The sequence below is a fragment of the Dermacentor albipictus genome, chromosome 4, assembly GCF_038994185.2.
Source record: "Dermacentor albipictus isolate Rhodes 1998 colony chromosome 4, USDA_Dalb.pri_finalv2, whole genome shotgun sequence".
Lineage (NCBI taxonomy): Eukaryota > Metazoa > Arthropoda > Arachnida > Ixodida > Ixodidae > Dermacentor > Dermacentor albipictus.
Window position 1 is genome coordinate 149,970,581 of NC_091824.1, and position 16,094 is coordinate 149,986,674.

Here is a 16,094-nt window from a genome sequence, read left to right on the forward strand (position 1 = left end):
AAAGCAGAAAATGGCAACTGCTTGTGCACGTGGGCGTTGAAGTTAGTCTTGAAGATGTGCTGTCTTCGGGCTTATAAAACTGAAGTAGCTAGAAAGAATTGAGAAAAAGCACATTACCCATATACTTCGATTTCTACAGTGTGATTTCGTATACTGTGATTTCATTGTCCAGATCGCGTGAACGAGCAATAATGACCTTATGGGTCTTGTCATTCTTATTCTCTTTCTGAAACCTCTGCCCATTTTTATGTGATGCAATGTTGAAAAATGGCGTAAATTTGCTGCTATTTGGATTCTTTCTTTGGCAAGGTTACCATGAAAAACGGGCGCTTTGCCAGGCAGAGTTTAAAGCACTGCAATGAGAGAAATTCGGGATGCTATGCATGGTACCATTATCTACACATGCGAGGTTGGTAATTTTGGTTCAATTGGGTCATATCAATGACTACTTGTGCGCATGCGCGTGCGTGCATGTGTGTGAGTGATGCTGTGCACCAAAGCAGAATCTTGTTTTGCTTCAATGACAGGGCAGTCCAACCTAAGCTAAACTATAGAAATGGTTCTGGTAGTCAGCTGACCTCAGATTTCGAATATTGTGGTTGTTCTCCATTGTTTCGTGAAACCCATTTCATTAGCAAATATAAGGACAACATAGAGCGTGAGGTCAACAAAGAGTATCACATTGGGAGAAACGAGAATTTTATCAGCATGCCTTCATTGGTTCTTCACGAAAAGAAATTCTAGTTTGTAGATAACGGTGTCCATTCTCGTTGATCGCACCATCTCGTTGCTAGGATCATGATATTTTGATTGTGTGATTGTAAGCTGCGCTTGAAAGCGCAGATTATCTGTGCATTAACTTCATATGGTAGTTGGCGTACGTCCTGTTACTCTGTTTTTCTGTTCTCATCGTTTCGCACCGCTGGTTCACTTTCCACCGTAGACCGCTATGATATTTTTGTCTTCTTTGCTTAGATACGTCTGTAGTCCTCCCACATAATTGGAGAGAGTCCACATCTCGCTACCGACTATACATATTAGTACGTCAACATGTCAAGCATGTGGGTATCCCTGCACCAATGAGAAGGCTTCTCAAGGCGTTTCTTTTGACTTCCGCACTATCGACGCTTCGTTATAGCCACGCGGCCTCTTTGTAGGCGGCGCCTTTGTGCCGAGCTTCTTTGATGTGTCGAGCAGGAACTACGCCAGCCAGTGTCATCGTCGTTGTTCATTGTTTTCTTTCTTTGTTGCTTGTTAACGCCTACTATTATTCCTTACGTTCGCTTGAATCACGTGTTTCTTTTCTTTTTAACTTGCTTGAGAATTTACCATCAATTTCAAATCCTTGGATGCTTCCGCTTTTGAGTAGACACTGACTGTAATGATGTATTGTCTTCCAGAATGTACTAATTATCTTACGCTCTGTCTCATTAAGAAATATATGAAGCTGTAGAACTAAAGAATCAAAGTGCTCCTAAAGTATTTGCTTAATTGCACGTGACCAGTTGTGTGATGTGGTGAGCGAGCGCATCCAACCAGTGCAGTAAATTATGTGTCCTGTAGTTCACAAGCTGCGCTGCGAAACACTGCCTCTCCTTTTTTCTTCTTAACGCTCGACCTAAACGTGCTACTAAATGTAAGTACATGGGAGTTCTTGCATTTTGCTCACATCGAGACATGGCGGCCACGGCCGGCATCTAACCCGCTAGCTCGAATTTAGCGCCTAGAATTAACTTAATGTTTCCGGAATGAGCGAATTTACTGTATTTGTGTCCTGCCAGGGCTCATATACAGCCTAGGGGCCGTGCATGCTGTAATAAATGGAGCTACGTACGAGACGCGCAAGTTAACTTTTTCAGATCCAGTGATGTCATTTGGAATCGAATAATTTACTTGCGCCCAAAAATGTGTAATTAGGTTTTGTGAAAGAACACTGCGATGTACAAAAACATCATACATTTATTTCTAAACACCGTCAAGCGTTGCCTTGTGTGTGTTTCGAATTAATGTTATTCTAGTTAAAATTATGCAGATAATTCAATCATATAAAATTCGGCAATGTCTTTCAGGCATTTTTCTTACATTTTACCCAGGAATATTTCGTAATAAAAGAATAAGCATTTTCCAGCCGTGCACTGCCACTCTGGCATGGAAACGTTAATCAAGCAAAGTGAGATGCGAATATCAGAATTCTCTACTCTTATGTCAGCATTTGCGTGGTTGAAAGTGGGTGCTTATCAAATCATTCGCACCCGTTATACTATACGTCTTTTCTTGCTTTTTGCCCTGTTTTGCATTGCAGTTAAGATTTCTGCCCATTTTTTGTACTTTTTATGCAGCGTAGTGCATTCCGCTGGTGACTAGTTGTCTAAATGCCGTCGTACTGAGCCCATTTCCATGGAGCGTAAATGCGATAACACCTGCGAACGGCGATAATTGGGGGGGGGGGGGGGGGCGTTACGTCCAAAATCACCTCTTGGGCAATCAGAGACGCCGTAGTTGATTAATGTATACCACGCGAGGTTCCTTGACGTGCACCGAGACATTACTACAGAAGTGCTTTTATATTCCACTCCCACCGAAACGCGACTACTATGGTTGGCATACGAATCCGCGAATCCTTGCTAAGCAGCATAACGTCATAGCCATTGAGCCACGGCGAAGTGTGAACTGAGACGCCCGTGCACGCTAAAGAAATTTGTTAACGAAATGCATTAAAGAAATGTACCAGAAAGTGCGCCCATCGCAACCCTGGAGCAAGTGTGGGACATCATTTAATAACCGCGCATTTTTACAGATATGTAGCCTGTAGTTTCTGCTCTGCCGCATAAAGGTAATGTGTGCGGCAAAACAATCTTATCGGTTTATACACTATGGTATATTCGTTGTCTGTTAGAGACCAGTACACAAGCTTGCGCGTGGTTATTATGCATGCAAAGCTTCCATCAGCACATTTTTATCGAGTAATTTCCTTTTAAATTTTTTTGTACACGTCCCAGCGCAAGGACTTACCGAGAAAAGTGCAGATCTCCAGAGACTGCGTGAGTTGACCGAGTATACGGCGGATAGCGGAAAGCCTCATGGCACCACCCGTTGCGTTCAACAGCAACGACGAAAAGGAAGAAATACCAACGAGTACACGGAAGCTCCTTTTCTCGAGTGGCGATTACGAGCTTTCCAGACAACGTCGTAGGGCCTCTCAGGGTGTGATCAGGCGCGAATAACCGAGTGAGGAGCGTTCGTGCGTGCTCTTGCATACTAATTCTTCCACTCTCGGACGATGCACTTAAGCGACACAAATTAGACTGGGTGCGATAAGCCGGTCTAGTTCCTGCTGGCCTGTCCCAGGAGCTCTTGAGATGCCCAGCGAGCAGCAGCGCTACTCTCCGCTGCTTAACAGCATGCTTACTGAATACTTTGCTTTTTTTTGTTTCCTTTGTAGTTGGATTTTCGTTAACATATTTGGGTCTTGCGTTAATTATTTTTGGGTGTAACTTGTCATTGCACTCGCAAAATATACTGTGCTTGAACTGGACACGCGGACAACCTCGAAATACGTGGCATCCTGAACGAGTCCTTCGCGCTGCGTGTTACACTTACATTTACAGCAGGAACTTTTCCATTTCTTATTTTATTTCTTCTGTGCTATAACACCATCAAAATTAATGTTTTTAAAATGAATAATTCAGGCTTAGCTAGCACCTGCACATCATGTCACTGGTATCGCTACTTTTCAGGCCGTTCAAATTTGAGTGCTTGATGCAAACATCACTCCATACCGGCGACATGGAAGCTTGCTAGCTGAACGCAAGTATTTCCTCGGGGACAGGAGAAGGATATAACATCCTCTTCTTCTTAGTAATATCTGAGGAAAGAGCGATTGTGGAAAACATTGAACGCCCATCCCATCTGTTTCGAGGCTCTTTCCTTCGTTTCAATAGTTGTACCTGCCAAACTCCTGTGCAGATGGTCCCGTTTTTCTGTTTTCATCATGCTTGTGTGTTTGGTTCTATCGGCGTAGGTATCCCTTTTTTCTGGTGTTTACCTTAGTACCCCGTCGCGGCGGTGCTTACTCCTACCATCGCCAGTGATTTCGCCGCTGTCCCGTCCCCGAGCAGGTTTAGGTGGTAATCGTTGTGGCGTGGCGTGTCGTTTTTCCGGTTCGTCGAACATCTTTCAGCCGGCTGCGCTTTGAATGGCAGCGGCTGCAGTCAGTGGCGATGGCAGGTGCTTGTTGCTTCCTTGCCTGCCGGCGACACAACATGTCTCCGTCGTCCAATGGTCCTTTGCCTCACCTTGTCTTGCTTTTCTGAATTGTTATTTCTTTGTGAATGCTCCTCAAATATAAGTAACCTTATCGTGCTTCTGCAGATTGCATATAGAACTTGCATTTACAGCTGTAGAATCCTTTAAGATAAGCATTCTTAGGGTGTTTCACGCACTTTATAGTGGCTGACTGTCTGTATATCTCTCTAGCTATGCCTCTAATAGTTTTCTCTCCTACCAGGGTCAATGAGTAGTCCATGGTCGAATGGGTAGTTCGTCGGCCTACTGTGCTGAGGCAACATGGTTTGAAACGAACTTTCGCACCAACTTGGGCGACTGGATATGTGGCGCTATGTAATGTTTCACTGTTTAAAGAACTTCTTTGACGTCGTCGTCGGCCGGTGCAGATTCGGTACCAGTCATGGGGCAGTGGGTATGTACCGCTCTTAAATTATGTACCACATGCTCATCTTGGAGAAATGAGTATGTGCCACTCGGTCTGAGCTGATCTTCAATTAGCCTCTTTCGTGTTAACGTTTGCATGTATTTGCCATTGCGTATATGCCACTCTACAATGACCAAAACGGTCCCTTAGATTCCTCCGATGCCCGGCAGAGTCGAACCCGCGCCGCATGGCGCCGCCGCCGCTAGATGGCGCAGCGTGTGTAGTAAGAAGCGCGACAGTGGAGCCCGGCTGCATACACGTTTCAGCGTTGGCAATACGGTGTGTAGCCGCATTGCTTCAATGCTTATCACATTAACGTCTACATTTATCGTCAGATAAGCTCTGCCGCTTGCGTTTTTTTTTTAAATATGTATAACGAAATGAAATAACTTCCAGCGCAAGCGTGCCCTGTAACTGCTCTGCAAACGTTCTAGAAGAGCGCGACTACCTCCAGCATGGGCTGTAGTTGGGATGTATATTAGTTAGTCGTGGGAATTGTCTTTTCGAGTAGTTCTGCATGTTTTTCACATGCATTTTCATTGCGTATCGTCAACGTGCCGTTGCCTTATATGAGCATACGGAACCTCAACTTAACAAGAACACACAGTGCTGTCACAGCTTTATTATTTGTTTGTTTTTCTTACGTTTGCACAGTTTTTTAATAATAGTAGAGCTCTAGGGAGGTAGGGGGGGGGGGGCAGGGAGTAGAAAGATGGGAGAGTTTAGTTAGCTAACTCCACGACCGCAAAAAATTATGGGGTTTTACGTGCCACAACCACTTTCTCATTATGAGGCACGCCGTAGTGGAGGACTCCGGAAATTTCGACCACTTGGGGTTCTTTACCGTGCACCTAAATCTAAGTACACGGGTGTTTTCGCATTTCGCCCCCATCGAAATGCGGCCGCCGTGGCCGGGATTCGATCCCGCGACCTCGTGCTCAGCAGCCCAACACCATAGCCACTGAGCAACCACGGCGGGTTCCACGACCACAAGGCTGCACTGGTTACGTTAAACGTGTAGCTTAAGTCTATGTAGCAGAGTAGCGTATCCGATTATAGCATATGGCCGCTGTTTTCTGTAATCACCAGAGTGGTACTCTTCACTACTCCGTATGCAGCGTCGAGCCACGGTTGTTGTGCTGGCAGGGTTCTTGCGCGACCCCTTATAAGTAATCCGTCCGAGTTAAATCCTATTTTAATATATAAAAGTATAATTCAGTGGCCAAATTTTAATGTACGTGGTTTCCTGTATATCCATTTGAACCGTTTTCTTACAGCAGGAATGCTAAAATATGGTTTATTGCTCGGAGGAACAATTGTCAAGATTCTGGGGGTAATTTCGAAACTAAAATACCTAGGTTGCCTGCAGAGCAGCTAAAATTTTGAAATTTGCCAAACATGTTCCTTGTAACAGATGAGGTGTTCTTGCCAAGTTGCACTTTTGGTAATCTTCTAGCTCAAAACGTATAAAACATAACAGATTTTAGTTATGGATCTCTTAGGGAAACTTTGATAAGTTCTTACGGGACTCCTACATAATATACCTCGTTAAATTATTTCTTAAAGAAACATTTTCTTGGTGCCAAGCTTTAATTTGACACGCTGGGTCGCTTCTTGACGATACCCTCGTGAGAGAACTAAAGCATACCTAACTGCGATTTGCCAATTTCCTAAAACACACCTGATTACGTGATGCTGTTTAACATTATGCTTAGTTTTCCTTGGCATGATCAAGTTTCCCCTATACTATATTGCGCTAACTCCCATGGTTCTTTGAGTAAAATTTCACGAATATTTCTTGTGGGCGTCTTTAACGGATGTTTCGAACATCCGAACGGACATTTTCCTTCCTAATTTAGTCGGAATTAAAGCTTCGTCATAAAGGAGAGGACGCGCCACATTTTTCAGCTGCAAAAGTCAAGGCTAGGAAGGTCATTGGGTCATGGGGCTGTATAATTCTGCTCAGTTCAAAAAGCTCAAGCTTATTTCAAACGCAGTTCCGAATAACGTTGCCGGAGGCGGCGTTTGTGTACTGTATACCCTTAAAGTATTTCTTAGCAACGCGAATCTTCATCAGGCCTGAACCTACTACCGCAGTTCGCACCTTCTAGCTGTCTAGTTGAAAAATGGAAACGACTCTGGAGCCAACGTTCACGTTATTAGTTCGCTCTGCGCAGAGTGCGAATGAAACCCCAAAGCAGAGCCAATGCATGGCACGCTCTTTCTAATTAGCGGGGAGGAACCACCTTTTCTGCAGTGACTCCTTTCGCACCGCGAGTTGATGCTCGTCCGGGAATACGCCCTCTGTTTGGAAGCCTCAGCGGACCTTAATTCATTTCCTGCCGTAAGCTACGTAATTAGTTCGCCCTTAACGACGACCTTAACTTCCGAGGCGAAAGAACACAGACGAATTGAATAGAAAGAAAGAAGTAAATTATTTAGTCAATGTGCAGCACAATAAAAAGAAATGGTTTGTCGGAGTTAATTGGCTGTGAGGCGATGGAGCTCGCGAAGACGAAAAGAGAAGACATCAGTGACGCTTGGGCAGTCGATGAAATGATTGGGAAGCGTGAATGTCGACTATTGGAAACACAATATACATACACCAGTAAACCAAGCCGAAAGCATAAAAAACCAATCGGACAGCAGTTCAAATACATGAAGGCACACTTGGAGCGCCTGCCTAAACTGTGAGAAACAAACCTAGACGAAACCTTGGGAGACGAACAAAACTGTAAAAATAAGGTGATAGAGACGGCGTCATTAATTGAACAGGTGCCTATCCACTGTCTTCCGATCACATTATGTGCTTGAAACCAGTAAAAACTAAACAGAAGGAGGGCTCTGTTTTCAATATGTTGTTATCGGCACAAAATTAAAAAGCGCTTAAAGCTTCTCGACAGGCTCCTCGAGTTAAAAAGTAATTTGGAGGCGAAATTGCTTTCTTCTGATTGTTCCTACTCTGCATGCCATACGAGCTTCAAGTGAAGGTAAGAAATATAGTCATGCAGCCCAGGAATTTCTTACCTAAAGCAAACCTAAAAAACACAGTTTGAAGATCGTGAGCAGGGCTTTCCTGAACGAGGAAAAAGAGGTGATAATTAGGGCCGAGTAAACAACTCTCACAAAAAGGTGCTAGTAGAAAAGCAGGTCGAGAAAGAACCGAAAAACACAAGAACCTATGAGCCAAAAAAGGAAAGCATGGAAATCCTTTAACATATTTCTTTGTTAAAAAAAAAGAAATGAAGCGAAATTTGCAGCTGAACTGATTGTTTTCTCGTATTATTTTTCATTTGGTTTCTAAATCAGCTTCATATAAAACATACTAAAACTTCTTGATTCCGTAGCAGCATAGAGCCGGTTTATTCTCCTTTGTCTGTGTCCTAGCCATCTATAAATATAGGAGGAAAAGTTTAAGCTCACACTGCTTCTTTTGTATAGAAATAAGCAAGTATCAAGTAAAAAAAAAGAAAGGCGTGTGAACCAAAGTCGACATGAAAGGAGGCAATGTCGACGTACATGGTATTTATATGTATCTTTATGTGCTCAAACTGGGCCAATACATATCATGCAATGTTGCGCACTTGCGTGATATTTGCATTATTGTTATAATTATTATAAGGCCCTACATTTTTTTTGCCAGGCCCTCTATTCCTTTTATTAGGGTAAAATGTCTTTATTCGCCGTTTTTTAATGCACATCAATGCCGACGTCGTGGGTGTGTACGCATGCGTGGCGGAGATTTGTGGAATGTATTCACAATAAAGTTAAGTTGTAAGTCCAGCGTTGTCCTGTCCGTTTCTACTTGTTGTGCTCGCGTCCGTACTTCCTGGAAACCGCTATATGTTCACCATGTACCAACTGGCCCAGCAAACTACTTTACAAAAGGACGTACGTTTTGTGTTTTCTATTCTCTATGGTTAGAACAGCATTGAGCATTTAGTTTGCCTTTACGCTCACAATGCACGGAGCATGCGCTTGCTTGTGGGGTTTTCTGCATAGTATGGCGGGATTCATGACATGTTACGTTGCGCACCATGCTTGCTTAGCGGCTATTGTGTGGGGATCCTAAGCACGAGGTCACGCGATCAAATACTGGCGGCGGCGGCCGCATTTTGATAGGGGCGAAATGCAAGAACGCCCGTGTTCCTTGTGTTGGGGGTACGTTACAGATCCCTCGTTGGTCAAAATTTGCCTGGAGTACCCCACTACGGCGTGCCTCATAATCAGCTCGTGCTTCTGGCACGTGAAATCTCAGGATTTTATGAATTCAATTTTAAAATGGTATGCTACCGAGCCCGCCTTCGCGTCGCCTGTGTAGTGGCCCGTTCCCTAGTGGTGGTATCGCATAATTTTATAGATCTTTACGACATCGTTTGCCCCCTTATTGTGACTTCTTTTGTTAGCGTTTCAAGAACGCCCCACAGTCAGGTGGATGGCGCTTTCCTCTTTCATGAACTGTCCCTCCATCTTGCAGGCTGCTGCAGAACTGATTTGCGATATTCAGTCTTCCACTGCTTCGAGTTCTTGATTAATTCACCCTCGCTCTTCGATTTGCTAGCCTCTGGTTAGCTAAGATGGTAGAGCAGCCGCCTCGGCAAGGTGTTTGTCCCCTGTTCGAATCCCGCACCAGGATGAATTTTCCTTCAACTTCGACGCTTTCTTCATGAGAAACCTTTATGGGTTTCCTTTGTGGCATAGTGCTACAGTCGGTTGGATGGCAATTTTTCCTTTTAAGAAGTCGTGTGCGGGCAGTGAGTCGATGTTGCATAGTGTCTTGAACAGGGAGGTTTAGACACCTGCTTTACGGCAGAAGTTGCCGTCTTATGTCGCCGTCAGCAAATAGTACGTGTTACTGCGATAAGGGGCCGATGGAGAGACCGGTACAAAAATGATTTTGAAAATAAAGAAGCACTGGGGAGCTTTCTGAATGCAAAGCCTTTCTTGTCGCGCAAAGCCTGTGCTGCACCTTACCATACTCTTGCGAAGACAGATGCTGAAAACTAGACACAAGATAGCGAATTAATAAAATTTTAATGTGAGTTTTCTATAATCTATCCTTTCCTCAAGTGTCGATGTCTTGTGATTGAGAAATGAGGATGTTTAGGCTATGTGGTCAAGAATATTCATTTTGTTGTCGTAGAAGAATTTTGTGTTTTCTTACCATCTTTCACGGTAAGCTTACAGTATTTCACTCAGAAAGTATAAAAGGAAATTTTATTTTTATATGAAGATCTGTCCATCAGTCACTTACTTAAGGCCTTTTTACAGGCCATCTCTGAGAGAGTAGCCGTGCCACCTCTAAACATTCAGCTCTTCCACCTTACTCTCCATTAATACAGTCGGGTCTCTTTTTCTTTTTTGCTTTTCCTCCAGGTCTGGTATCCGGCGTGCAAGAGTTCGAGAAAACACCATCGGACTCGGAGGTAAACCCTGGAACCGAAGTACGGTTGCAGTGCCAGGTGCGAAATCGACGAGGCGAGTGTGTGTGGCTTAAGAATGGCTACGCTGTGGGCAAGATCCCGGACAAGTACGACTTCGAGCGAGAGCCGCAGGACGGCGACTGCTCGGTGCTCATCCGCAAAGTCAACTTGGACGAGGACGACGGCTCCTGGCAGTGCCAGGTCACCAGGGCCTCCCTGCAGGACGCGCCCCTCAACTCTAATGTCGCGAAGCTCGTTGTAAGAGGTAAGAATTGAGTGCTTCTACCTGATTTGTTCGGACAAATTTATGACCAGCCTTTGGTCCTTTAACAAGGGCTCCTGAAGCATCGTTCTTTAATTTGCACCATATTTTTTGTTACTCCATTAACCAATGCTGAATACTGCTCACTACACAAGAAAACATAACACAGCACTGTAACGAATGTGTGAAAGAAAAAGAATGCAGATGAATGCTATTACGCTCAATATGAGTTGCAACACAAGAATTTGTTCTTTTTTTATGTCTAAGAGCTGCCATGCTGCTATATAGTGTCCCCATGGCAGCATGGCAGCGACTGCACACCAAAAATATTGTTTAACACCATTCCGATTACTGGTATCACCCTGTTAACAAGAAAACTGACACTATTAGAATATTGAAAGAAGTAACGGGTGTATGCCTATGTTGTAACTTATACTGAGCACCACAGTAAATGTAGAAGTCTATGTGAAGCAAAGCTTTCATCAAGCGCTGTTTACCGCACCCCGTACACCTGCTACATGCATGCATGCTATTGCGTTTACTTTCATCCTATCAGCGGGAAGCCTCGTGCAATGTTCATGTTTATCAACCGTACAGTTTACATGTTAACTTTCATGCATCTTTTATGTTTATTCACGGCACCATTGACCAAATAAGCAAAAGAAAAGCAGTGCGAAAATAAGGTCGGAGGGTACCGCATAGTTTTGAGGACGATATTTGTTTTGCTTAAGATACTAATGTATTCATATGTGTGAATGACACAGATGGAAGGCAGCGCTTCAAAGGCTACCGCCATTGCAGGAAATCATGAATTCTTTCAAATCTTTGCTAAAAGGTCAAGGGAAGCAAAACACTGGGAGTGCCCCTACCAAAATACCTAAAGAATACCAGCAGAACCAATTCATTCTTCAGATAGTGCAGCGGAAATAATGACGCCGTTTAATCTGCAGCCCATGAATGGAGGTGGGGGATAATTTTAATGGTGTGTTAATCACTAATAGATACTGCCCATTGTGGCATACTAATCTCTGAGCAGAAATATGCGTATTTTTGCTAATTTTTCATCTTATCGCACATGTTGCAGCTGCGGAAATGAAAGTTGTCAGTACTATATTTATGGCCATTTATAGTAATGACTAGTCTGGCAACGCTTTTCTGAAAATTTCTGCAGGCCTCTAGAGAGAGAGAGAGAGAAGGGAAGACGGAATGGCAGGGAGGTTAACCAGACTGAGTCCAGTTTGCTACCCTACGCGTGGGGAGGGGAATGGGGAGTGAAAGAGAAAGAGAGAGAACTTAAGTGTAGGTTGTCTATAGTCGGGCACTCAAGTCCGTTGCCTTCAGGTAGCGAAAAAGCGCTCTAACTGCTTTCTGGGCCAATGAGCTGTGAGGCCAGGCTCCCAAGATCTTCGCTTCCGTGAATGGCCTGTCATCCAGTCTATTCAATGCACACTGGAGAGTCTCACGTTGATTATCGAAGCGAGAACAGTGGCACAGAAGGTGACTGATGGTCTCTTCACACTTGCACTTAGCGCACATTGGTGAATCCGCCATTCCAATGCGGTAGCTGTAGGAGTTGGTGAATGCTACTCCTACCCACAGCCGACACAGCAGTGTTGCGTCACGTCGTGGAAGGTTCGCTGGTAATGTAAGTTTTAGTGATGGGTCGAGACTGTGTAAACGACACTTAGAGTTCTGTGGTGTATGCCAGCAACCTAACGTGATTGCACGAGCAAGACTGCGAAGCTCTCTTGCAGCGTCGACTCTGGATAAAGGTATAAGGAGTGTCGGTGAGCCAGCCTGGGCACGTCGGGCAGCGTCATCGGCGAGGTGATTACCAACGATGCCACAGTGTCCCGGCAGCCACTGAAATATGATGTCATGTCCTCGTTCAGATGCGCAATGGCAGGTTTCGTTGATTTGTGACACCAGCTGTTCATAATTGCCACGTCGTAAGCTTTGCAAGCTCTGGAGGGCTGCTTTCGAGTCACAAAATATTGCCCATTTGTTGGGCGGCAGGCAGGCCTCTAGATTTCTTTCTGCAGGTGGTGTATTAGTTCATCTCAGACTTGTATGATATGTGTACGTTCGGCTGTTCCTATAATTTTTGTTTGAGGAAAAACATTACAGGACGATACTGAAAAACAATTACAATTGTGTGATGAACCAGATTTTGAAAGATGAAAAAATTCACCGAATTTCGGGGTACTACCGAAGAACTTACTTTTAGTCAAGTTACTGCTTACGCTGAATCCGCATATCGTTCTTCGCTCAAAGTAGAAAAGTATGGTGTAGTTGTATATATATAATAAAGATCAAGTCTACAGGAGTGCGTTCAGTTTAGAACTCGCATGACGCGTTGCTTACAGAATGCTCTTCAGCAGGAAACCGATTCAGGGCAAGATAGTGAAGAGAACCAAGTCATGCGGAATAATTAGGAACCCTTTCGTAGAACTAAAGGACTGCAGCGTGCAAAAGTCGAACAAGCAATAAACATGAAAGGAATTTGCTATTCACTTCTGGAGCTCACGTCTCCTTCTGAGCTACGTCAAAACGGCGGCTGTGCGTCCGCGTTAAGCTGTAGAAAGCAAAAGAAAAGCGTTCACTTTTTCAAGTATTACACGGATTTTACATTTGCAAACACGGAGAACGCGTTTCCTGAGGCGTTCAATGGGCTTTGTCTTAGTATGTGTACAATTGAGACAATAATTATGAACATGTTCTAGTTCCTTCCTGCCATAGGCCTTCTTGTACAAGGTTCTTCAATTTAGCCAGCAACATGCCGTTTCATGTTGCTCATGCTGAGCGCCGCGCTTCCTTGCTGATAAGAGTGTTGTAAAAATTAGCCCTATTGAAATTAGATGTTTCTAAAGCGGCTCGACAAGTTCGTGATCGGAAAGCATTGCTATGCACGACAGGGAATGTTCCAATGTGATGTATTTCTTCAAATCAATTGAAACTGGACCTGTAGCTCCTGGGCACATATTTTATTGATTGGATTCCAAGGCCTGCTACCTCTAACCCACAAACATCTAGTGGATAGTTTGATATTATCACTGTTAAGCCCCTCATTTCAAAATAAATCACGATTGCCTAGCACGCGTTCGTTTTTTAAGGAGTCGAAACTTGAAACTTGAGCCAATTCTTCTTTCTCAAGTAAATAAGATTATCAGGAAAATTGCGTTGGACTTTGCATTACAAATTCCTTAAGTCTGCTTTCACTGATATCAAACATTACTACCTCCCCATAGACATATGATGAGCATAATGACGCTGCGTGCGGTTCCTTTTCAGGTTTTTTTCAGCACAACAAGAGCATTTATGCCATCATAGGCATGAATTATTTGGGAAAAAGTGTTTGTATGCTCATCGAAGTCTAAATCACGGCCGTTTGTGTGTGTGACTTTGTTTACGAACTCACTGTGGTGTAACTTGCACTTGACTTTTATACTGTTATGTTCATGGGCGTATAGGACTGTGCTGTGGATTTCTGACCGTGTGAAGTGGTTTCTGTTTATTTTCCTACGTATTTTTTATATTGTTGTTTCCGCCACGAGAAAAGGAGTAGCCGTCACCATTATAAGGTGACTACTTCTCTTTCTTTTATTCTCATTTCAATAAAACAAAAAGTCAGGACAAGTCAAAGTTATATCAAATTTGCATTTACATATTATGGGGCAAAATTTGAATTGTTTTGGCGCATCGGCCTGTTTTAACAATATTTAGGAAATCTGGTGAAGACGCAACAATGGCTAAGTCGCGCAATAGCACATTGACCATTTCAAATCTCTGGCCGTATTTATTTAAACCAATTATGCTCGCTTTGCGCTCTTTCTGGTACCTTTACGCTGTCGTAAAAGGCGTTGCTATTTTTCAGCGACCCCAGCAATGTTAAACCTGTATTAAAATAACAATTACAATAAAATGTTGCATTTTTTGCAATCGATTCGCCATTTGTCAGTAGTTGGACTGTAAAATATATCTTCCTCCTTTATCACCAGGATGGAAAACTGGTTGTAATTGAATATTAGTTGCCCTTCAAAGACCATAAGAAAATCGAATAATTTTTTTTTAACCAAAACGAAAAGCTACATTGAGTCAAATCCAATGAGTTATTTTGTAGCATCCACAGTGCGGGAAGGAGGTTCAGGCTAGTTCAGTTTTGACTTTATTTCTTTGTGCATCCACTTTCAAGTAACATCATGCAAGCGGTGAGATGCATAAGGTGAAAGTGTTCACGCGTTTTTATCTTAACGTAAACACTGTCAAGACACAAAAGCTACAATATGAGTAGCAACTGAGTATCAAAATGATATTCTTTTCTGAGCGAACACTAATATTCCATATTTGAACGGTCTCTCGTACAACCCTCAAGCCGCATGCCTCTCGAATTACAGAGAAGCCGCACCCTCCGCGGCTAGAGGAAGGCACCCAGCCGCTGACCGGGCAGTTCAAGACCAAGGCGGGCGACCTGCGGAGGTTCCAGTGCGTGTCGCGCAAGGGGAACCCGCCAGCGTCGCTCCGCTGGCAGCTGGACGGCCAGGATGTGACCACCCTCGCCAACCAGACCAACCAGACGGATGTGGAGAAGCGTGGCACGTGGCAGGCCCTGTCCGTGCTGGACTACACCTTCGTAAAGGAACACAACGGCCGGGAGCTGCGCTGCGTCGCCTACCACGGCGCCTACGAGGACCCGTCCGGTGGGCCGGGACACCGGGACGCCAGCGTCATCCTTGACGTCATGTGTGAGTGCATCGTCTCTCCCGCTTATTGCAGTAGTGTCCACAGATCGCCGAACTCACTCGTGAGTCGGCTTCCTCAGTTTCGCTGAGAGTCAGGCCGATCCGTGAGTCTGTTACGAGGGAGCCCGGCTGAGTAGAATGTTGGTGCGTCGGAGTGAGCCATAAGTAAAAAAAAAGTATATTTCGGGAATGTGTTTGAGTGAGTTCTGTTTACTTCGCCGGCCTATTGTTATGTCTTTTCGTGACGAGTGCACGAAGAAATGACTCTCATAACTTTTTTAGTATTTCTCAAAAATCCAAAGCCTAGTAAGACTTTCCGTAACTGAAGTCACTTGTCACTAAAGCGAGAATTGTCACCTGCGCGACACTAGCATAAAGCTACGAAGGAAATGCATAGTCAGCAAGAAAATTTCACATTTGAAAAAAGAAAAAAGTTTGAAGAAAGATTTCTTAGGGAATTAAAGTTTAGCTTCTTTTCTGATAAATTCGCGCAGCTTTGATTTGTAACTTTTTGTTTCTATCAGGTGTATGGAAATTTGTTTTAAATAAATCTACCTTCTCATTGCAGATTGCAGCAGAACTTATTTGGTAGGTATACAAGAGTCAGTGTCAATTGACGATCTAGATCGGTCTTTATTTTTTTCTACCCAAAACCCTAAGTTGATTACTACATGCTGAAAAAAATAAATTGAATTTTGCAATTAAGCTCATTTTTCCTCAACAGAGTAGTCATTAGATTCAAAGATTTATTTCTTGTGCTTTCTAAAATGTAGCGCGGTTTTGAGATGGTTGCGTGGCTTTATGTTTTGTATACTATGTGGTGATACACGATCAACATTCACAGACAAGAATGCCTACATGTTGAGACCACAATTTCTTAGCACAAAATTTTACTAGTCTTAGGGGCCTATCAAGTAAAGCTATTCTAATCTATTTTTATTCCAATCTCCTGGTGTCAA

General features: G+C 43.7%; 1 protein-coding gene across 2 annotated transcripts in view; it reads left to right on the forward strand.

The window, feature by feature from the left end:
- The window catches only part of LOC135909774 (kin of IRRE-like protein 2), a 362,492-nt gene that overhangs the window by 295,750 nt on the left and 50,648 nt on the right, over nt 1-16,094 (forward strand). For both annotated transcript variants that reach the window (XM_065441841.2, XM_065441840.1), the window contains exons 2-3: nt 10,088-10,399; nt 14,791-15,138. In XM_065441841.2, coding sequence (XP_065297913.1) covers nt 10,088-10,399; nt 14,791-15,138 — 660 coding nt within the window. The remainder of the gene's footprint in view (nt 1-10,087; nt 10,400-14,790; nt 15,139-16,094) is intronic.